This window comes from Drosophila willistoni (genome assembly GCF_018902025.1).
Source record: "Drosophila willistoni isolate 14030-0811.24 chromosome 2L unlocalized genomic scaffold, UCI_dwil_1.1 Seg139, whole genome shotgun sequence".
In the NCBI taxonomy this organism is placed as follows: domain Eukaryota; kingdom Metazoa; phylum Arthropoda; class Insecta; order Diptera; family Drosophilidae; genus Drosophila; species Drosophila willistoni.
Genome location: NW_025814046.1, coordinates 2,484,383 through 2,507,171, shown reverse-complemented (window position 1 = coordinate 2,507,171; position 22,789 = coordinate 2,484,383). Strand labels below are relative to the sequence as shown.

Here is a 22,789-nt window from a genome sequence, read left to right as displayed (position 1 = left end):
CAAAATGAAACGAAAAAATTGTTTGGAATTGTTGTTAATTTTTATTATATGCAAAATTTATTAAATTAATTTAATTATTCTTTGTCATTCATTTTCTTATTATTTTTTGTGTTTTTTTCTTCTTTTTTCATTCTTGTCAATATAACAACCTATAAATGTATATAAAAAAGGTTCTCCTTCTTCATTCTGGGATTTCGTTTTTTGTTTTTTGAGCAGATATCAAGAGAATGATGATTGATATATATATATATGTAATGGTTTCTTATATACAAAATATATATACTATGGATATTATGCATATGTGTATATTGTATGACATTGCCTAAATTGGGATTACACAAGTCAGTCCACTCAAAAAAAGATAAAGTTCTCGTTCATTATACAAAAATTGTGATTTTTCTGTTCTGTTTTTTGTTTTTTTGATGTATGTAGGTATATATGATATATAAACTTAAGCACTCTTGTCCTTGAGAGAGACACGATATGATTTATGTGTGTATATCGCTGAATTCTACAGCTCATCATGCTTGGGACCAGAGAATTCATCGTGCGAGATGAAACCATTCTTATCCTTATCCTCATGCTGGAAAATCTCTTCAACCAGTTTATCATTCTCGGCAAGCATATTCTTCAATTCAGCCGAATCCTGACCCTCCACAGCGGTCATTTGTTTCTTCAGATATTCACTGACCTGTTCGAAATCGAAGGAAATTATAGACAATTAGTGACAAGTTTAAAGAGAAATCAATGTTAAGGTGAAATTGCTGGTTAGTTAGTTGTTTTGGTAAGTATGTATGTACATATTTGCCCATATGCCCAAGGATATATCACATTGTAGAAGATATCTATATCTATATAAGATGTGCAAAAAAAAGGTTTGATCCATACATAGACGATTACCTCTTCGCGGCTCAATTGCTTATCGGCATTCTCATCGATCTCCTTGAACACATTTGTGGTGGGTGGAGCATTGCCAATATTGATCAATTCCACGTCGAAGAGCAAAGTGGCCTTGGGTGGAATCACATTGCCAGCACCCTGATCACCATAACCCAATTGTGGTGGAATTGTCAGTTTACGTTTCTCACCTGGAAAACAACAAAAAAATTAATTTTAATTTGCGGCTCTTGTTTAGTTGGCGCTTTTTCTACTTACCCACACACATGTTGAGCAATCCTTGATCCCAGCCCTTAATCACCTGACCAGCGCCCAATTGGAATGTGAAGGGTTGGTCCCGGTCGAAGCTGGAAAATAGAAAAAGAAAAAAAAAACAGATTGTTAAGTGGTTTTTGTTGGAGACCAGAGTAAAAGTTTCAAGTGTTTGGCGGAAAACAGTTCAAAATTCATTGTCCCGTGCTCATCACACATCATCTCAAGAGGATGAGCATGGAGCAGGAGCAGAAGAAGAACACATTCAAAACAATACATCATTTTTTTTTTACCTTCCCTTAACCCACTCCACCTTCTGTTTTTTTTTTATATTCCCATAAAAGGAGGGGAGCAGAAAAATGCTTATTCCCTTTCTTCTTCTTTAAGCAAATTATTTGTTCGCTTTAATTTGTTATGGTGTAAAATGGGCGTGGCAGGCGGAGCGGGGGAGTGTGACAGATCTGAATGTCTCACAGTTACTCAGTTATGCATGAGGCTTCTGGAGCATGATGTATGATGTGACACAGTTGCAAGTGGGCATCATCAAAATGAGCATATAATTTGATGATTATGGCGAGGTAAAAGAAAAGTTAGATGATAAGGATAAAACTGAGAGATTCACACATAACATGACTATTCAAAATTTTAAGCACTTTCAATCTCAAACTCAAGGGAATTGAGAGAAATAAAAAAGAAAACCACACACCAAAAATAAAAGGTTTTTTAACAGATTCTTTTGAAAAGTTTCTGTTAACAAATTGTTTGAATTGTTTAAGAAAAAGATATAAATTTTAAAAAAGAAAACTATTTAATGGGGCTTATCTTAGATTCTTTAACAAAACTTTTCGCACTGATTATAAAGATGCCAAATTGATGTTCAAAGATTTAAAACAATTTAAACAGTTGAAGAAATTTATGGAAAAACTGTTTTCAGAAAGAGGAAAAACGTATTTGTTAACAAAGCTTTTCAATTCAATTAAAATATGCTAAATTTAGCTGAAGAATTTTTTTTAAATTGTTAACGAAAAGGATACAAAAAAAAAATTTAAAAAAAAAGATTTGTTAACAAAACATTTCGCCTTGATAAAAGATTTTTTTGTTGTTAGGTATATTTAAAATCTATCCAGACTTGGACAATCATTAAATTCGATGAAAAACAGATAAAAACATGGCATTACCAAAAGTAAACTAAAAAAGCAAAGCCTCAGAAAGGTTCATCTGCTGAGACCGAGGAGACTAGCCCCACCAGTCAGGACCAGGTCTGAAAGGCAAATGCAAAAGGTGCAATCTTTTTAGATGCAAAATTTATTTAAGGAATCTGAAGTCGTTAATAAGAACTTTTTAAAAAACTCAGGCCCAAAGACCAAAGATCTAATGGATTATGATGAGCTGAATTCAAATCCAAGGTTCCAAAATTCAAAAAAATTCAATCAAACTAATTTTGGTTTAGGATATATTTCAAACTAAGGCACCTAAAAGAAAGGTCTGCTTTTTATTTTTAAGGTTTTTTGTTCTTTTTCAAATGACGTAGAGTTACTGGCTTATTAAAATTGAATTTAAGATACCAAAAATATGTTTTACATTTTGTAAAAAAACTCAAAAACTCATTGCTTTATGTTTGACTAAAACCTGAAGACCAAATTGTATTTGGCAATACTTTCTATAACCAAAAATAGACTTAACAAAGGTATTTTCTTCGTCTTAAAAACTCCATCCATTCCTTTTAGAAATTACAATTAACATTGATTAAGCTTTATGCAGTATAAATAAGTGATAATATACAAAAGCAAGACAAGTGGCTTAACATTTATGGCCATAAATCTCATAAATAACCAGGTTAATGCTATGAGAAAAGAATCCTGCTCACAAGGATAAACAAAAACACACACACGCACACACTCAAACACAAAAGCTTGTGCTACTCCGATCTGTACCAATAAAAAATTCGCACATATTACTAGAAATTCATGGAAATTCATGGAAAATAATGCAATAAAAATTCAGAGCCACAGACAAAGTCGAAGGTGTCTTAAAGGATATAAAGCCTGGCCCTTAACCGCATCAAAAAAAAAACAGAAAAACACCCAACCCCCCCCCCACTCTTTATACCCACATATTCATTCATACACCTCAGTCGTAGAAATTTTTTACGCTTTTTTATTTCATCAGGAGATTTGCACTTGAGCGAAAGCCACGACAACGACGACGACGACGACACTTTGGTTACGCTCCAGCAACAACTGCTTCAACTGTTCCAACTCCACATTTTTTTTTCTGTTTATTTTTTGCTTTGCTTGGTTGGATTATGCCGCGGCAATCCGCATGCCATCATCATGACTTCCAACTTGAATTTGAAACAACAAAATGTACAACAAGCAAAACATGTAAAAATGTTTTGCGCAAAATGCCCAAGAGATGCACATAAAATATTTAACAGACAGTGCCGAAGGGGGAGAACTCGGTTGGAGGAATCTCTTGACTAGCCTTGCTTCTCCTCATCCTTCTCCACCTCCCCCAACATCTTTCACGTGCCAACACCCTCAAATGCATAGAAGTGTCGCCTGAGGTTCCGTATGCTATGTTGGCCTTGTTAATCATTTGTTTCTTTTCTTTCTGGCTATAATCTGTCTCTTAGCTCTGGCCATTAAAAACTGATCGGGCTTCAGGGGTTGTCTGCCAGGCGGGGGGGCGTTAAGCCGATGCAACAACAAAGTCAAGGAGCAACAATGAACTTTGTTAAACAACAATAATATGTTGAGAACTTTTCCTTTAGCCATCACCCAAGTGACACATTTCAATTCCAAGTTCCAATTTATCTGGGGACAAGTTGAAGTTTATATTCAAATATTCACTACAAGCGAATGTGATCAAAAAGTTCCAAAACGTTTCCAAAAGGTGAATAAAAAAACTAACAAGTTTTTAAATAAAGTTTTTCCTTTTGCATTTTTATTTCAATTATTTGTATGACAATTGTTGCTATCTAAATTTCTTTTATGGAATGCAAAGAAAATTTATGCAAATTTCGAGCAAAGTTAAATCAAATTTAAGTGATTTTAAAATTATATTTGATTTCAAATTCAAGGGAGATTTCCTTAAGAAAATATATTACAGATACCCTTTCAAAAAGTCATAGTTTTGTATACATTTAATGTAATCAACTTGTTGTTAAGTTGATTAAAATTTAATTGATATATCTACAAATGTACTTCTATTCTATTATTAGTTCCGTCGGGGATAATGAAAACGATTATGGATAACGAATAATTTTTTTCTATTATGCAAAAGAAAGCTCGACAAATATGAAAGGTCATCAGAGATCACTTGATTTGACTCTAACCCGTATTATTCTTTAATCTATTACTTTTAAAATAGAAGAATTCTTTTAGGTATATAATAATCTAGTCTAACTCAAATATTCGATACATTTTTTAAAATAATTTCATTATAACTCTCACAGACAACCTCAGCGTTGAATTAGGCTAAATTTAAGTTAAAGATAAGCTAAATATAGTTAGAGATAACTAAATATAAGTCATAATACGAATTGAAGATTACTTTTAAAAAACAATTTTTTATCGTTCTGCCTAATTTTTTAGCCTGAAACTTGGCTTAAGTACTAGACTAAGCAAAATATCTCAAACTTTTTGTTAGGCTCTAAGTTAACAGTAGATTGAACAATGGTTGAATTTGTTAAATGAAAAGTTTAAAAAAAATTTTAAAAAATTTGGCAAATTCCTGATCGAATTCAAAAAGTTGTATATCAAATAAATTTGAATTTGCTTGGAATGACATCAAACAATTGGATACTTGAAAAAAGTAGTTCTCAAGATTTTAATGCAGATTAAAAGACATTATGCTAACTTGAATAAAATAAAGATATGAATTTTGCAATTACTTCAAAAATTGACCTAATTAGATATTCATGAAATTATGGTTTATTCGAAATTTTTTTGATGTTCATTGGCATTTTTTGTCTCTCTCAAAAAGATAACTTGGTTTTACGCAAATTCAAAAGCATTGAAATGAGATATAACCTTCGACAATCGGTTAAAATTTAAACCTAATCAGGTTACACATTCGCCAAGTTAAGAATTTCTAAGGATTTTGCGGGTTTTTTTCCAGTTAAAACTAAACTGAGCTACTGCATTAACTGCATACTGCATTTAGTTAACAACAAACTTAAACAAACTTAACTTTACTTTGAAATCAACATATGTATTTCAATAACGTTTTCCCCATTTTGTTTATGAAATTAAACCGATTAAATGTTTTGTTTGTTTTTAAAGCTGGTTAAATAAATTAATACAAAACAAAACAAAATAAAAGAGGAAAACGTTTAAAAATGTGTTGATTGTTTGCCAGTCAACACAAATGGCCATGTCCGGGTTCATGTCCGGGCGTTGTGTCCATCTTCATATATTCTGTTATGCCAGGACAATGGTTCTCAACTCGCAACTGAAGCTGGAGCAGGAGCAGACCGACCAACAGGCGGCAACAAATGTCCCAAACATCAAAAATTTATGAAACACAAACTGAGGAGAGTCGACAATTGTCCAATTTGTGTGTGTGTTTGGAAGAGTAAACTAAAGGTAAATTGTTCAATGTAATTGTTGGCTTAAACACTTGACCAAGAAAAAAAAAGAATCCAAGGCCTATTTAAAGGGAGGATATACATACATATATACCTGCAAGATTTTCAACCGACCTCTCCGCCCAGCGCCAAAAAAAGGAGAAGAAAATTATCATAAAGTCAAACAAATAATGCAAACTCATTTTTCTCTCTCTCTTTTTTTTTTCTTTTTGGCCCCGACTGCCTTTTAAATATTTAACAAGTCTCGATTTCATTCAAACGCATTTAAAATGCAACTCAATGGGCGTACAAACATCCGTTTACCATTACGTGATTCGTGTCGGAGATGGAACCGGAGTTGGAGCAGCTGCCACCAAATCATACCCAGGCACTTGCTTACTGCATTGACTTTCAATCCAATCAAATTGAATCCTTTTTTTTCCTTTTGGCGCTCAGCCGCCCTTGTCCTTGGCTCTTCAGACTCTCTCTCCTGGCATTTTGATGACCTCGATTTTATGTGTCCAGCCAAGAAAGTTATAAAATCAAATATGCGTATGGAAAAAACCACAAATAAAAAAAAAGAGGAATATACGTAGTTGAATCGAATACCTTTTCTATCAGTATTCCCCTTTTGGGCGACAACTTGGCGATTTAAGTAGAAGTCTTTCGGGATGAAAGTCCTTTTTAGCCCTTGGTCAATGTGCGAACAATTCGCACAAACCAACACCGAGAGAGACTGAGACTGAGACTGAAAATAAGTTTTTCAACCCACCAAAAATTTATATCCCAGATGGCTACATCACGTTTATTTCTTGAGGGGGGCGTGGCGGGCATCCTTGATATCTCATTAATTATTTAAACTATCTACAAATGTGCGCCAAGTCATGAAGATTCTGTCTGCCATGCGAAATATTTATATGCGAAACACTTGCCATAAAAGTCAGACTGGCAAACGAAAAAGAAGAAATGTTGCCACATCTTCCTCTATGGTCTTTGAAACTTGATTGCTTCCATATGGTAATGAGCTTTTTTTAAGGAGAAGAAGACACCCAACTCCGAAAGCAAACAACTCTATTATAACATATGATGATGATGATGATGATGATGATGACGATTTTCATTCTCATAGCGAAACGAAGCATGTCAAGGCATTGTGGGTTCATTCAGGCCTGACCATCATGGTTATAACCCATCATCATTACCTGCCTACCAACCTGACGCTAAATAGTGACTCTTCCCTTTCCTGGGTGACAGTCAAGGTTGTCTGGTTTTTTTTCTTTCTTCTTGTTTCTTGTCTCTGCACCAAAAAACTTTCACTTTGAAGTGTTTCGTGTTGTTGTTGTTGGTGTTTTTCTTTACGCACACTGCTTTTGGACATTAAATTGCACTTGAGGCGCTGCAAGAGACAGAGTGAGGTGGCATGGTAGTTGCACTTGCCTCTGATACAAATCATGCAAGTAAGATATGGCTAACGGCCACGACGACAACGACAGACGTTGGCAGACAAGGGGCGCGGGGCGTGGAGGCCCAGGCCCAGGTTCACTCTTGGCTTGTTGTCAAAAATTTTGAAACATGGCTGCAAAAACTACTTTGTTAACCAAAACTACTGCTGGGCTGTGCTCTCTTTACACTTCAAGTGTTTGGTCATATGCACTTGTATGTCCACTTAAAAAGTCAAGTTACTTCATTATTAATCTAATTAATTTGTGATAATTTAATTCCCCCTGAGGGCCAATAATTTTAAACTTTTTTGATCTTGCCTTAATTATTAAATTGTAAAGGTTGAATTTATAAACTCTTTAGAATCCAAACTGCTAAAGATTTGTTAACTCTAGAGTAGTCAGTTTGAAAGGTTTCCATTTTGAATGTTAAATTGGTCAGTTTGGAAATAAGGTTTAGATTTTCAATGAGAGAAATGGGTAATTTTTGGGGGAAATTGGAATAGCAATAGATTGGAATACAATTTCTTCATTGTCACTGCAGAAGATCTCCGCCACTAACAATAGTCCTAGCAAACAATTTTAAAGTCTCTTTGTATTTGTCTTAAAAGCTAACGACTTTTTCTTTTATTCGAAAATGACAAAAATATTTGAAGAATTGAAAAAAAGCAATTCAACTAAGATTTTCTAAAGGCAAGTGTGACTCTTTTAAAGTTTCGATTTCTTGTTTCGTGCCACTTGTTTGGTTTAGGTTCAGCCGGATATCGATTCGGAGTCCCACATACACTAATTGTGGTCCTTAGGATATCTTGAATTCTTAGCAAGGGCCTAAGTCTAAAAGAATATGCGTATATCTGGCGAAACCCAAGAGTTGGTAGACTGTTCATACATATGACCGCATCCTGAAGCGAGTTTAGTAGATCGGCTCCCAGGTGCCTACACCTCATTGCTGCGAAGGCTGGGACCTTCGGTACCATATATTTCTTCGAAGAGTTTTAGAACCTTAAAAACTTTACAAAAAGAAGGGTTTTTTTTGGCTAAAGGACTCGTAATTTTGATATATGTCTAAGGATCCTAGTATTCTATTGATAAGCCCCTTAAGTTTATCAGTAAATTTACTTTTTGAGGATGGAACCTTGTTAGCAGAGAAATTCACTCTCTGATCTACTCCAACATTTTTGTTGAATAGGGATGAAAGTATCAGTTTACAAATAGGCTCTAAGAAATATTCTAAAATATACTAATGAATTTCTAATAAATAAAGTGTAATATATACAACCACACATGTAAATTGAGAGCTAACAAATTCTCTACTATTAAGAGACATGAACATTATCTTTGATCTAACTTTTGGCTAAAATGCAATACCTTGATATCGAATTCTTCGTATGGTAAGCAAGGGCTAAAAGGCTAAATAAACAATATATACATTCAATACATAGCTCAGTGACATTATTGTTATAAAATAGTACAAACATTCATTACCTTCTTGATATTATAGATAATTCTACATAGTTTTGTTTCTCTTAGCGACACATTTGACTTTTATCAAGTATTAGGAATAAATTCTTTTGAAGCAATTAGAAAATCTATTATACAATCTATATGTATGACCTTTAAGACTATATGACAGGAGAGATGTAAGTTTTAGTTTTGTAACTTAACTGTAAAGCGTTTTTATTATATCTAACCTGTAGCTCTTTAACTAAATTGTGAAGCCTTTTTATCATTAAGTTAATTTAGCTTCCCCTCCATCTAATCTCAATGATGAATAGAGTATACTTTATTCATTACGTTCATTCCATCAACCTAACTGCTCCAAGTATTTTGTAGAGATACGCCAAAAAAAAAGAGAAGAGAAAATAAAGAACACGGTTTTTGGTTTTTTTTGCTTCCCCCACTCGGCAGTAACAAATTAATTTCATTTGCCCAATGACAACAAAGAACAACATAAGAAACTTTCAAGCATATATCATAAAAAAAAAACTATGATGGGGGTGGAGGGGACTGGATAAGAAGTAGCTTCTCAACTAGCTGGAGCTCATGTTACGCGTCAGGCTGATTAGAATATAGCGGCAATGTAGTGCATAATTTATACCCATAGAATGAAGGTTTGCGGGTCAAAACTTGTTGATGAAAGCAGAGACAAAAGAACAAGACTGAAACAGAGAAGAAAGAGGGGGAAGAAAGCATAGACTAAGAAGAGATGATGAAACTCTGAAGCCGGGTGTCATAGACAAAGTATGTGGGCACGTGATGTGGCCATGGTCATGACAGGTATACATAAGGCAGCCAGGTAACAATGACAATAAAAGCAAAAGGGCACGTGACAGGACTCTCATTATTGAATTAGTTATAAAGGAGTGAGGAATGGGGGAGAAAAGGAAACATTTTAATTGTAAAAGACGTTTCAGTTTTACATCTTTCTCGTTTTTGTTCTTTTTTTGACCAAAAATTCAATTGTTAGGTAATCCTTTTTATAAGCATTGAGGCACGAATTGCAAAAAAAAGGCTCTCTTCCATTTCATTTTTCAATCGGAATTTTTACTTGTTTTTGATTGGCATTTCAATTGAGTCTGATGTCAAATGCACAAAGAAACTCCAAGGCAATTTTCCAACCTCTCTCTCTCTCCTCTTTTCTCTCTTTCTCTTTGGCTCTAATTATCTATAAAAGGGGTAAAACCGAGAGCAACTGTAGCTAATTTCCGGATCCTAAGAAACATAACAAAAACAACCTACAAAAGCTAAAATCTTTCAACTTAAGTATCTTTCGCTCCAGGGGCAAAAAAAAAAAAAAACTTGTGAAAAGATTTTGCATTAAAAACCTCTGGCAAAAACCGCTGTGAAGCTTACTCAAGTGCACTTGACTCACTTGAACGCTATGTCAAAGTGCCACCCAAGCCAAAGAGATGGGTGGAGGGTTGATGGCCAAAAGGTATGTCTAGCATGAAGTAAGAGAAAGGTTAAGCTCTCTAGCAACAAGTTGTTGTCGTCTTTTAGAGAGGTAGAAGGATGCGATGCACTCTCTGATTGAGTTACTCATCCTAGCGGCATCCTAGCAAAATGTTCTGGGCTTTTGCCATGCTAAATTAAACAGCAATTGCAAACTTTCTCCATACACACACATCCACACACACTCATCTACACACACACTCAAACTTTTAGATAATTTTTGCATACTGGCTAAAGGTCTCTTCAGGTAGAAAATCATTTCCTTCTATTAGAGACAGACTCAATTTTCTGGCCAGTTATGCAATCAAATTTTTGCATTCATAAATTTAATATACCAAAAAAGAAAACACACACACATATGTAGATAAAGAGACCCATCACCCAACGAGATTAGAAAACTAAAAAAAAAACCATAATCATTTGCGATAAAATCATAAAAAATTGATAATAAACAACTCGACCCTAATCAAGCACGCCTGCCAAAATAATCACACGCCTTAAATAGAATATAATATATGAATATAGTTAGAGATACTTAGAGATGGTATCAAATGAATTTTTCAGTTCACACACATGTGCGAAATATTATACCATTTTCTTGTCTTTAATTGGCTCTTTGAAAGAAAGAAAGAAGACCACACGAGACTCGTGTTTAACATTATGATTTATTAACCCATCATGGCCAGAAAGAAGGTCAAAGACGCTTTATAATTAGCCTAATTGTATCATATTCATATCTTAATGTGGTTTATCTTTAAGCGTGCGAGTCAATGACTTTAATTTTTTGGTAATCTTGCGGAGCTTAAATTTTACTGATAAGATGACAGTCATTAGCTACACATAATAGTTATATGTATCTGTTAAATTGTAATTATACAGACTTAAGTTAGAGGTCAACCTAGTGCATTGAGTTTGGCAATCAGTGGTCCAAAATTGTTTTTAATTCAATTAAAGATGAAATAATTTAAGGTCTACACACTTGAATAAAACCATAATTTTAATCATTTTACAAAACAGTATGAATTTGAAATTTTGACATATTAATATGAATATAAGGATTTAAGACTCGAAAGGCACGTAGCCTCTTGGCCTATTGGTATCAGTAATGCAAAATAGTTTTACTACTCTTATAGACGAGCTCAGCCGTCAACAAATTTCAGCCGAATGGGCTTCACCGATTTGTTTTGGCCACATGTCAATATGGGAGTTTGAAAGGGAAATTGCTACAGTCATAACCTGCATGCCATGAAAAAGAAGTCAAGACGCTGGGTTAACAAGCTGAACAGTTAGACAACTTTAGAGAAGTGTTTGAGTTTGTTTAAGGATCATCTGACCACTTTATCGCTGTGCTTAACTTTGCCTTTTCCTTGGTTTTGTAACCCTCAACATGGATCTACTAGTACACGTCAGAGACTAAGAACTAGGCGAAACTTTAGATTTTACGTATTCCAAAGAAGGCCAAGACCAAATCACCGGGATGATTTTCTCGAATTTACTTGGATTGAATCACATGAACTACCTAAACAACAACATTCGTTTAAGGCATAGAGCATAACCGTAATTTTAATAGAAACATAATCTATCTTTAAATAAGTACTTTAAAGGCAATTTTATGAACTTTTTTCGTCTAAAACTACAATTTCATACAAAACTACCAATTTTTTAAAGTCTTTAATCACGGAACCTTAACTTCACATATATGTACATTTATATTATACTATACAGCGTAACTGGAATTTAAAGATATTAAGGGTTATAAGATATACTATGGTGTAATAAAATTAGACGTTCGTTCACCAGCCATGGAAGTTCCATAAACTCCATTGAGGTAAAGATTTTTAGCCACAATTTATGAGTTTAATTTAATAATAAATTCAATTATCAGGCTGTATATATTAGAATTAATTCAATTTTAAGCATTTTCAGGCTCTTAGTTAAACGTTTTTAATTTGGTCTGTAGAGTTTTATGCTGATTTTAAATTATTTCTAGATTCACAATTCCTTTTATTTTTTGCTTAATTTCTTTTTATGCCCTTAACATGTAAGAAGAGAATCATGAAGAAGTTTTTTTTTGGTTCTGATACTATTAATCCATTAAAATTCATAAAAAATGTGTGAAACATTTTGTTTCATGGAAAAACAAACTTAATTCGATAATCTACAATCCTCTTTTCTTTATCCTCAATGGAACTGCCTATCAGTTTTGCTTTATCGGGGGAAAAAAGACTCCTAACTTTGGTATTAAATCTCGAAAATATCAAAACTATGGACGCCTTAAATATTTAAAAGTGAAAAAGCCCAAATATTAGAATTAAAAGTTGACTGACTTAGAAACTTTACACGAAATAGTTTAGTGAAAACTTTAAGCCCCTAATAAATAAAATTTTATGAACAATCCTACTAAAACATTATATTTTCCAAACGCTTTAGAATTGAAAATGGAAATAGAAATATATTTTTAACTTCGTTTTAACTGAGTTTTGGCCTCATTGAACATATTTTTCTAACGAACTCAAAGATTGTTCCTATTGAAAAGACAATAATTAGCACAAACTCAAACTTAAAATATAATAAACGTTAAACAAAATGCATAAAAATAAATATATATCAAAACTGAATTGGAAACATTAAAAACATGTTGATAAACTAATTAATCTTTAAAAGCAAATAAAATAGACAAATTTATTTGAAAATTGAAACAAGATACTGACAAAACGCAAACACGCCTCCAAATAATATTAATTGGTGACTGTTTGAAAGAAGTATGATCAAAAATTAACCGATTTCTGTAGCTCAGAAATCAATATCTAGAGGAGTATTAACCTCAACTACAAGTTCATGCTGATGCATTTGTTTTTTGATGCATTTTTACTGATGTGGCCCTGGCCGTTGGTTGTGCCATTGTTGTGCCAGCTAACCACCGACCAACAACAATCAAAACAATGTGTGTATATATAAAACAAAAAACAAAAAAAAAAAAAAACACATCCGAGTATCAACAAAAAGTGGGCAGCAGGGGGAAAACTCTCTGCTGGGGCACCGAATACAATGAGATCGCTTATCAGTAGGCGTCTAATTTACGACAATGAGCCGACGACAAGTGGCGGCAGCCTATGCGGCAACAAGCTTAATCCCGTCCCCCCTCATCCCATCAACCTAAAGCAGCCTCATATGCAAATAAGTTTGTCCATAGACTTTAATGCCAAAAACTCTGGCATTAACCTGGCCAAAAGTCAACAAGAAAAAATTGCAATTATTTAAGCGCAACTCACCTGGAATCAAATTTTTTGCCATCAGCTTGCAGAGTTCCTGTGTAGTGCATGGTCAACGAGTCGCCACTCTTTGATTTCTGATCACAGACCTCAGGTGTGCTAATGACCTCCACTTTGAGATCCTCACATCGGACACCGGCGACCAGAAGGCATGAGAAGACCAACAGTGATTTCAACATGGCTGCAAAATAATTCCGTAAAATGTGTTGTGTAAGAAATTGGCTAATAAATTTGTTTCAATTATGATATTAAACTTTAAAAGCAGAAGAACTTGTTTACTTATGGATACACTTCACTACATGAGGTGTGACAATTTAATACAAAAACTTATTTTAAGTAAATGCAAATGTAACATAGAATTGTTTAATTTTAAACATTATATTGTGTTTCTTTCCCTTTTTTTAATGTCTAAACTCACTAAACAAGCGAAACTGAACATAAATTTGTCATAGACACAAATCCAAAAACTTATTAAAAGCAAATCGATTTAATATCAAGACGTTTTGGGAATAAGAATCCAAAATTTGGCCTAAATGGCAAAGCGATTTATTGGCCCATCTAGTGAAGACATTTAAAAAACGAGAGCGAGAACCACTTATTAATTTCCGATTCCTACAAATTTATTCACAATCGTATTAAAGTATAAGAAACTTAAGCTTAAATCTTTTTTATTTTATAAAAAGAAGACATTAGTTTAGAAACCACTTAAAGTGATTAAGTTTAGAAATCACTTTTTGGCAATTTGTAGAAATAATTTAAACACTTTTTAAATACAACAAACTATTTAATAATCTAAAAAACACATGAACTTTTATAATAACAGAAAACTTCATTACATGAAAATGTAAATATTTGGAACTTAGAATTAATGAATTATACATTTGAATAAAAAATTGATTTTGAAATGAACTCATCATATGAATAGGGATTTTGCTTTCAAATCCTTTAGAGAAAAGATCCGGATTGGATTTATATTCAATTTAGAATACATATTTAGAAATAAGATAAGAAAAAAGTAAATTTCAGAATACTTCTAAAAACTTCTGTTGAAATTTCTATTTAATTTAAAAATATTAAGAAATGAGAAAAGATAAAAGAAAACTGAGAATATTTAAAAATAATAAAAGATAAAGTAAAACATGGAGCATATTTCTAAAACCTTATTATTATATTTGTATATTCAATTTGGAAATAAGAAAAGAAAAAGGAAATGTCAGAATATTTCTAATAACTTCTGATTAGATGTATATTTGAACTTGTGTGAATTTGATAATTTTGCTGTTGAATAAAAAATTTCTGTCTTTGAAATAAATTCATTATACAGAAGAATTAGAAAACATTCATCATATGAATTAGGAAACAAAATCATTATTCTTTCATATCCTTTAGAGATATGATCCGGATTGGATTTATGTTCAATTTAAAAATATTTAGAAATAAGAAAAGAAAAAGTTAAATCCAATGTTTGTATGAGAAGATCTTTCATATTACATATATTAAGATATGATTCCTATTAAAGCCATTTCACAAAGATATACATTAGTTACATTATTCCCATATAGAGACTAGTTCGTAGCATAAATATTTTCTCTCACTAATCTAAGTGAAATCTCCCAAATCTTTACAAAAGTTTGAGTTCTCTTTTCTAAATGATTTTATCAACTTCTTAAAACACTTTTTAAACACTTTGTTTCTGATAATATCAATGCTTACTTTTTGTTTAAAATAGTTTATAAGTTAAAAACACTTAAACACACTATTAATTTTTTTAAGAGGACACCAAATAATAGTAGATATTCACTTCCTTATAAACGTTTCACAACTATTGCGTCCTCTCAACAAGTTAAAAGAGTTTCCACCGACTGGAACTGAAGTTAAACAATGTTTGATCTCAAATGATTTATACAAACTTTTATATAGAGAAAATAAATCAATCTCTGACACATTTTCAACGCTTACTTCGATTGCTCAACAAAAAAAGCGAGTAACAGTTCAACTTCAGTTGGACAGTGTAAAATTCGAATAAAATGCGAAACGAAGACAAGATAATGGAGGATTTTTTTTTTGGAAAGAAGATGAAGATGGTAGAGAAGAAGAAGAAGAGATATAAAAATTGCTGGAAAAATTAGTCATTATGCAAATGTGCAATTCATTTTACGAGGCAACAAGCAAAAACCGATTATGCAATACGCATTGCAAATTGTTTAACCAAAAATCGAATTGATCGTACATACATATATACTCGTCGTACAAGTTGTACATGGGTGCGTATGCGTAATGTTGGTCAAGATGAGAGGGGAATTTCAAAATGTTGTTCATGTATGTATGTAGGTTTTTTATTTTTTTCACTGATTTGCTTTTGATTTTGGTCAAATGAAAGTTGGCCAATTATTAAGATTTATATACCAGCAACAACAACAACAATAACGCTGAAGACTACAATGATGACCATGATGATGAAGTGTTTAGGTCACCAAGAGCGAATCAAAACTTTCACTAATGAAAGGCGTTTTAGCCATTCAGATACCTTTTTGTCAATTGTGTTACAATGGCTACCTACATCGTATTTACATATATGTACATAAGTATGTATGTATGTATGTTTAATTACGTGAAATGATCATTAACATCTAAAGTCGTTTTTTTTTTTGTTACAGATTAAACAGTTTGCTCTTCTTTTTTCCAAGAGTGGTCAAAAACCTGTTGTGGGCGACCTGATCTTGGTGGTTTCTTTCCTGATGACTGTTTTTTTTTTTTATTATTTTTGGGTTTCAAGTTCATTGAACTACTCTACTCTGAAATACCGTTAAAAAAAAACTAAATAAAACCATCTTTCAATTTGCAGTTGAATGCTAAATGAATTTTTTTTTTCTTCCTTCTTTCGTTTATGTTTTACAAAAAACCACGTCATGAAAAGTTTTCCCTTACTTAAAACAAACATCTAAAACAAAAAAAAAATGTATTTGATTAGCTTAAATGACCGGCAACAATTTTGTGTTTTTTCTTTATTATTTCTTGTGTTTAAAATTGTAAGCGATAAGCGTTCAGTTTTCTCTTTGCACGCACACAATCAATCACATACACTAAAACACTCACACACACTCACATATATGTATATATATATATGATGTGAATATGAATGAAAAAGACACGACATCATATTATACATATGTATGTGGGTGTGTGTACATATGGTGTGTGTGTGTGTATATAGTCAAAGTACAATCACGCTTTCTTTCAATTTCTTTCTATTTCTAATCTAAACACACCAAAAAATTCTTAGCAATTTCTTGTCTAATGTTTATCCAAAAAAATAATAATTTTTGTATACATTTTCTTATTTGTTTATACCTGTTTTATTATTTGTCAATATATGAAATGAAACACGCGATCGAGAAACGAGAAACGTTTTTATTTATTTTTTAAGAGAGAGAGACGGAACCCCAACGAAACAGACAACTGCCACGATCCAAGTGCTGAAATGAACTGACAAAAAATATATCAGCTCCACCACAGAGTGAGAGAGTTACCCACACACACACACACATACACATGTAGACACAACACACACTCACACAAAGGCAGATGAAGCACTTGTCCACGTAATCAAGTTACTTGAGTTTATCAGTGACGGATCACGAATGAAAGAGCGCCCAGAAAATCATAGCAGATGATGTACACAAAATTATTTTAAAAAAGATTTAAGGAATACAATCGAAAATTCAAATTGAAATGCGGGAATCTGCTTCTCTCTGTATATTGAATGGATAAATTGCTTTATCATTGGTGTGGATTTGGAAAATCTAATGAAATATTTTTCTGTTTGCTTGTAGATAAAATTGTTCTATACATCTTTAATTAGCTTCTAAGCTAAGACTAATTTTTAATATTTTTCAAAATACTTTTTCTTTACCTTTCATCAATATATATAGCGAGATTTTACTTTTGTTTACCGAAAAGGGAAGCTCGATCTTGTAATAAAAGTATCGAAAAAACCTGTTTGGAACCGTCCGTATTCTCAGAAGGGAGAGAGGATTGATACAAAGACAATCAAAGGGGAACGACATTCAGAAAATGATTAAAACGAAGTCAGAGTAATATAGGCAAGCGGTCAAGAGATGAAATAGTTTTCAGAAATAAATGTTGATTTTTAATAGAATACGGGCTATAAAATCTAATTGTATATAATTATCAGATCTTGATAATCTCGCTATACCCATTAACATATTAATGTGACAAATATTAAGTTTTATAATAATTCCACAGAAAACAACAAACTGATTGATAAAAGACACTGTTCTCGACATTTTGCGATGTTTCTATGACAGTTGTTATAGGGTTCCGATGTAGCTGAATTTGAATGAGAATGAGATTCTAAATGTACAATTGTGATTGTGATTGTGAGATATAAATAAATAGATTTAAAGCATAGTTTTATCAAAAGAAACCTTAAATGTTACATTATATCGTGGATATAAAATACTCAACTAAAATTATTAAAATTATTGTTATATTCAATTCTATGAAAAAACTTGTAACTTCTTGCTCATATATGTATGTCTTAACCTTTCTTATGAACGTCTTACATATATATTTTATTTTCTTATCTGGATTTGGAAGCTGATCAAAAAGTTTATCGACCATCAAATGAAACGTATGTTTCGATGATATCCAACTTCATTAGATAATATATAGCTCCATTTTTTTGATAATAACAATTTTACAAAGAGTCGCTCAATACTCAATTAACGCTTATCTATTTCAGTTTTCAAAAATTTATACCTTTAACTATTTGTTTTCCATTTGGTTTATCAATGTATTTTATTACTTACATAGGTTTTGGTTTTTTAGTATTTGTTTATTTAAAATTGTTTTTAACTAAGTAAAAAATTACAAAAAATTGCAAACAGAATAAAGAGAGAAGTGAAAATTGGCACACACACACACACACAACCAACGCGAACAATGTTTGAATGTTAACTGATTTTTGCCTGAAAGAATGCGGAAGCTGCAGACCAAAATGTTGCAAGCCCTGTGTACGAGGGGTGTACAAAAAGTTAGGAGAAGTTTTGAATTTGAATGTGTTGTATATACAAAAATGCTATTACTTTAACATATAATATTTAACTTTAATTTATTTATTATTTACACAATGAAAATTTTTACTATATAAGAATTAATAATGGAAATATTGGATACAAAAATATTAATCTATTGGTCTTTGGGAACTAAAGAATTAAGATTTTACAGGAGAATCCAGAAAGAATTGCTATATTTCATTAGAATATCTAAGTATATGTCTATATACATACATATGTACATATAGACTAGAATTTGTGGCTTCAACTTTGAAATATGTATATTTAGTTATCTATATCTTTTGTTTTAAATAAGTGTCTAATATTTTAAAAAGCCAATAAAATATTATCTATCACAAGATGTTAACAAAATTTAATACACTCAATGAACACAATGAGCCTAAAGTCCTGAACCATTTGACTCAACAGCTAAAGTAAAATGTTGCAACAACAAATCCTTACATAGTGCACACACCTCGCCATTGAAAATGTTGCTAAACATTCGAGTGGATGTTTCGTGTTTGCGCAAGTTTGCCCCATTGGCTAAGAATTTATGGTGAATTAACCAATGAGCTGAAAGGACAGGAGGTCCTTTACTTATGCTATTACCATTTCCAAATGATCCAATTGAATTAATACGTTTGTTTTTCAATTTAAATGACGTCGTTAAGTGATGGTGATGTTACTATGAATACATACTTAATAATTGATAGAAATATCCTTTGCCTTTTTCTTTGACTGGCTTGTCTATAAACTTGTAAGTATTAAATAATTTTTGCTTAAATATCCTTTGCATTTTTCTTTGACTTCCTTTCTTAAGACTATAAACTTGTATGTATTAAATTATTTTTACTTTTCTGTATCAATGCCCATAAAACCTTTAAGTTTAATACATTGTGTAGTTAAAAAATTCTAAGAAAAATGAGTAAAAAGTTTCAGATTTATTAATTTCTTATTGCCTTGAAAAATAACTTCTTTCGAATAGGAATTCCACTTAAAAACGTAGTCAGGAAAATAAAACAAGGGAGGTCAGGCATTTTTGAACTGAATTTAGTTAAAACATTTTGATGCCGCTCTCCCCTGTTTATTCGTGGCTACGCCCTTGATTACACTGCACAAAAAAATTGAAATGTTGTGTAATAAATAACTCTTATTTCTCTTAAAAGAAGATTTTGTTTTTTAATTTTGATTTAGAATTCTCCGTTTTTAAATGTTAATTTGTTCTTCTTGTACTTATAATAAATTTAATAAGATTTTAATGTTTTTAAAGACTTTCAATTTAAAATCTAAATGAAAACGATTTAATTCTAAAACACTTTTTTTCATTCAGTTTTTAAAAGATCCGACAAATTACTTTACTGTATCTGTTAATATGTAAATTATCAACCTAACAAGAAATTAAGTTTAGCATAGTACAAAATACGGTTAGATCCACTCTAGTGTTCATGGTAATGAGTATAAAATATACTTCATGAGAATGAAAGTTCACTATCTTCTTCCTTTCTGCTTTAATTTTATCCTCATATGTTTAATGTAGTTGATATTAAAAATAGCTGAAAAATTCTTACATCCAAAAAGAATTACATTTTACTTAGCATGAAGTCATGTAGGTTAAATCAATGTTTATTTCATTTACTTATACTAACTATTGAGTTCGGCGCGCCTATTTAAAACAAAACTCGTAGTATGTGAAACTCAAAAGTTTCATTTCGAAGAGTGATTACCCTTATAAGCTTTGTTTAAACATTGTAAAAATAACAAATTTGTTATTTGCCATTGTACAATCCAAAATTAATTTAGTAATTCAAAGTAAAATATATAAATTTAGAGCTAAGATATGCTCTATATATAGATATATATTGGATATATTGGCCATCTAGAAACGAATTGACGTGTTTTTTGTTCAAAAGTATCCTAATCACTGCGTATGAATAATTGAAAAACTAGTTTTGAAACGTTTTCTATGATTTGAACTTGTACGATAAATTGACAAAAATAGGTTTCATAGTCAACCTATTTCTATAAGATTTGGTTTGATACTTTATAAGAAGGTAAATTTGTAACGATTAAGTTAAATTCACAACCATTTTTTCTATATAACCGGGGGAAAAATCGATTGTTTTTATTTCCATGAAATTAACAAAGGTTCTTATAGAGGTACCCTATAAGAACCTTTGTATAAACAGATAAATATCAGTAAAACTGGCCTGTCTATACTTTTTGATAAATAAAATATATGCCACACCGACCTTTAGATGCTTTCTTCTAACACTAAACAAATACACTTCTAATGCAAGAGTATATAAAACATTACCCTTGAGGCCTCATTTTACGCCCCAATGAACGCTCGATTTGTTGATGCTCAATCGTAGCTAAATTCAAATCAATTAGAACCCAAAATAAAATCAAAAACAAAACAAAGGAAAAAAAAACCAACAAATTTAATTGAGATAGCATCGAAAAAACACAACGAATATCAGTTCTAAAGTGAAATTAAAAGAGTTCGGTTTAATCGCACTTGAAAAATGTTGCAGGAACTACCCAAACCGAAACCGAAACCTGCTGTGGCCTATGCCCTGAAACGTCGAAATGATAAATTTGTGGTCGAATGCATTGTCGAGGGCATAGTGAATCCTGCCTATGAGCCAGATTTGGATGGTGATACTGTGGTCGAATTAGCCACTCAACGATTTAAGCAAACTAAATGGCAAGTAATAAACTTATTAGAGACGTATGGAAAATCGTTTAAAATTGTTGTAATATATTCAGTACTGAAAGACCTGTAGATTGAGCCAAAAGTTGCTTTATTATAAATCTAGAAAAGGTTAATTGAATTACATTACAGAATTTCCAATTTGACTTCAAGTCATTCTGTTTAACATGTTTTTGCTTAAGTAAATTAAGTTGTTTTTATGCAAAGAAAACTAGAATTTGATTCATTTTATTAATGTTTTTTGCTCATTAATGTATTACTTAACTCGCACACAATAATTTAAAGTATTTTTGTAAATTTAACTTATATTGGCTTAAAAAAAAGCATTTTCTCTCACTTAATAATGTTTGACAGATATGTAGATATGATATAAAGTATAAAAAGTATTAGTCTTCAGTGACTTACATCAATATTACATACTCTTCTGCTTAGTTCAATGATTTCAAATCAAAAGTCATTTTGGAATTCAATTTTCTTTACCTCAAAGTAGTTTAAGCTGTAAACTTCACATTATTTCAAATTTTTCGGACTAAAATAGGAATTTATGGAATTTGTGTGGAAATCGATTTTAAAGCAATATAACAAATTTGAACTGATTTAAACAACGTAAAGAAGTTCGTGAACCAAAGTTTTAAGGTAAGATTTTGCAAATTTCTTACAGAGACTTAGTTACTAAATATATCTACATATGTATATAGATATCCGATCTTTGCAATTGCAGATATATTCAATAACAATGTAGATTTTTAAGTAATCTGGCTCTCTTATGTATTATACTTACAAATCTGGCTTTTTTACTGAATATATCTACATATACCTATACCCATATCATCCTTATAAACCTGGCTTAATTACTGAACATATCTACAAAACATATACCTATCTAATCCTTTTCTAATCCTTATAAATCTGTTCATAAACTTGGTATACATATTGGTTTGTCTTATCGCATTTCTTTTACTTAATTTTAAGTTTTAATTCTAAAATTTGACGCTGTAGTTTAAGATTTCTCAGTTGTTGGGCACGTATGTCTTAATTGTGATAGAATTTTATATGGGCTGCCAAAAATTCTAAAGGTTTGGCTTGAAATACAATAAAACATAATAATTTAGTTTTATAAGTCAACTATCTATATAAATAACCAAAAACTCACATCTTGTAAATGGTATGAAGCAGAGAGTTGATCTATTTTCTCATCAGCGCTGCTGGCATTTAAAATTATCGACTAAAGATCTTCCTGTAAATATATATATATATTATATGTATATATGATTTATGTATTCAATTTTACACTCACTTCATTCGGATTTAGTTCTTGATTTCTTTCATCTATATATACATTCTCCATCTCAAATTTCACCGCCAAAAGTTTCATCAACACTTTGCTTATTTACACCATTTTCAGTCATTTCACCTTTGGGATTATTTAAATATCTATGTCTTTTACAGTGTTTCTTCATCAATTTATAATTATTTCTTAATTTTGCCGCCGATCTGTGCATGCTATGGAACTCCAATGGTATGCTTTGCCATGTAGAATTCTTTAACAACTTTTGTCTGCAATCTGATTTTCATATTTCTGTGTCATTCTCTTCGTGTGGTGAGAAATTGACTAA

General features: G+C 31.7%; 3 protein-coding genes across 4 annotated transcripts in view; 2 read left to right on the top strand and 1 right to left on the bottom strand.

Moving 5' to 3' along the window:
* Positions 1 to 21: 21 nt before the first annotated feature.
* LOC6638265 (FK506-binding protein 2) lies at positions 22 to 16,861 on the bottom strand. Of its 2 annotated transcripts, none has more exons than XM_047009487.1 (5): positions 16,734 to 16,861; positions 13,383 to 13,563; positions 1,156 to 1,244; positions 889 to 1,088; positions 22 to 691 (listed from the first exon to the last, which is right to left on the bottom strand). In XM_047009487.1, the coding sequence occupies exons 2-5, from the start codon at positions 13,559 to 13,561 to the stop codon at positions 512 to 514; spliced, it is 648 nt and encodes a 215-aa protein (XP_046865443.1). In that variant the 5' UTR covers positions 13,562 to 13,563; positions 16,734 to 16,861; the 3' UTR covers positions 22 to 511. The 2 variants fall into 2 exon arrangements, with proteins under 2 accessions (XP_046865443.1, XP_002061406.1); XM_002061370.4 differs by having other exon boundaries at positions 901 to 1,088.
* Positions 16,862 to 20,977: 4,116 nt separating this feature from the next.
* Positions 20,978 to 21,235, top strand: LOC124459817. The gene is made up of 2 exons (XM_047009529.1): positions 20,978 to 21,171; positions 21,230 to 21,235. Exons 1-2 carry the CDS (start codon positions 20,986 to 20,988, stop codon positions 21,233 to 21,235), a joined length of 192 nt encoding a protein of 63 aa, XP_046865485.1. The 5' UTR covers positions 20,978 to 20,985.
* Positions 21,236 to 21,650: 415 nt separating this feature from the next.
* Positions 21,651 to 22,789, top strand: part of LOC6638232 (protein NDRG3) — a 28,925-nt gene continuing 27,786 nt past the window's right edge. The window contains exon 1 of the mRNA XM_047009486.1: positions 21,651 to 21,809. The gene's annotated coding sequence lies outside the window, so the exon portion shown is untranslated. The remainder of the gene's footprint in view (positions 21,810 to 22,789) is intronic.

Coding starts and splice junctions, on each gene's coding strand:
- LOC6638265 (XM_047009487.1), bottom strand. CDS start 13,561: ATGTTGAAATCACTGTTGGTCTTCTCATGCCTTCTGGTCGCCGGTGTC. Junction 1,089..1,155: donor ATTGCTCAACATGTGTGTGG/GTAAGTAGAAAA, acceptor GTTGTTTTCCAG/GTGAGAAACGTAAACTGACA. Junction 692..888: donor GCGAAGAGGTAATCGTCTAT/GTATGGATCAAA, acceptor GATTTCGAACAG/GTCAGTGAATATCTGAAGAA.
- LOC124459817 (XM_047009529.1), top strand. CDS start 20,986: ATGTTGCAGGAACTACCCAAACCGAAACCGAAACCTGCTGTGGCCTAT.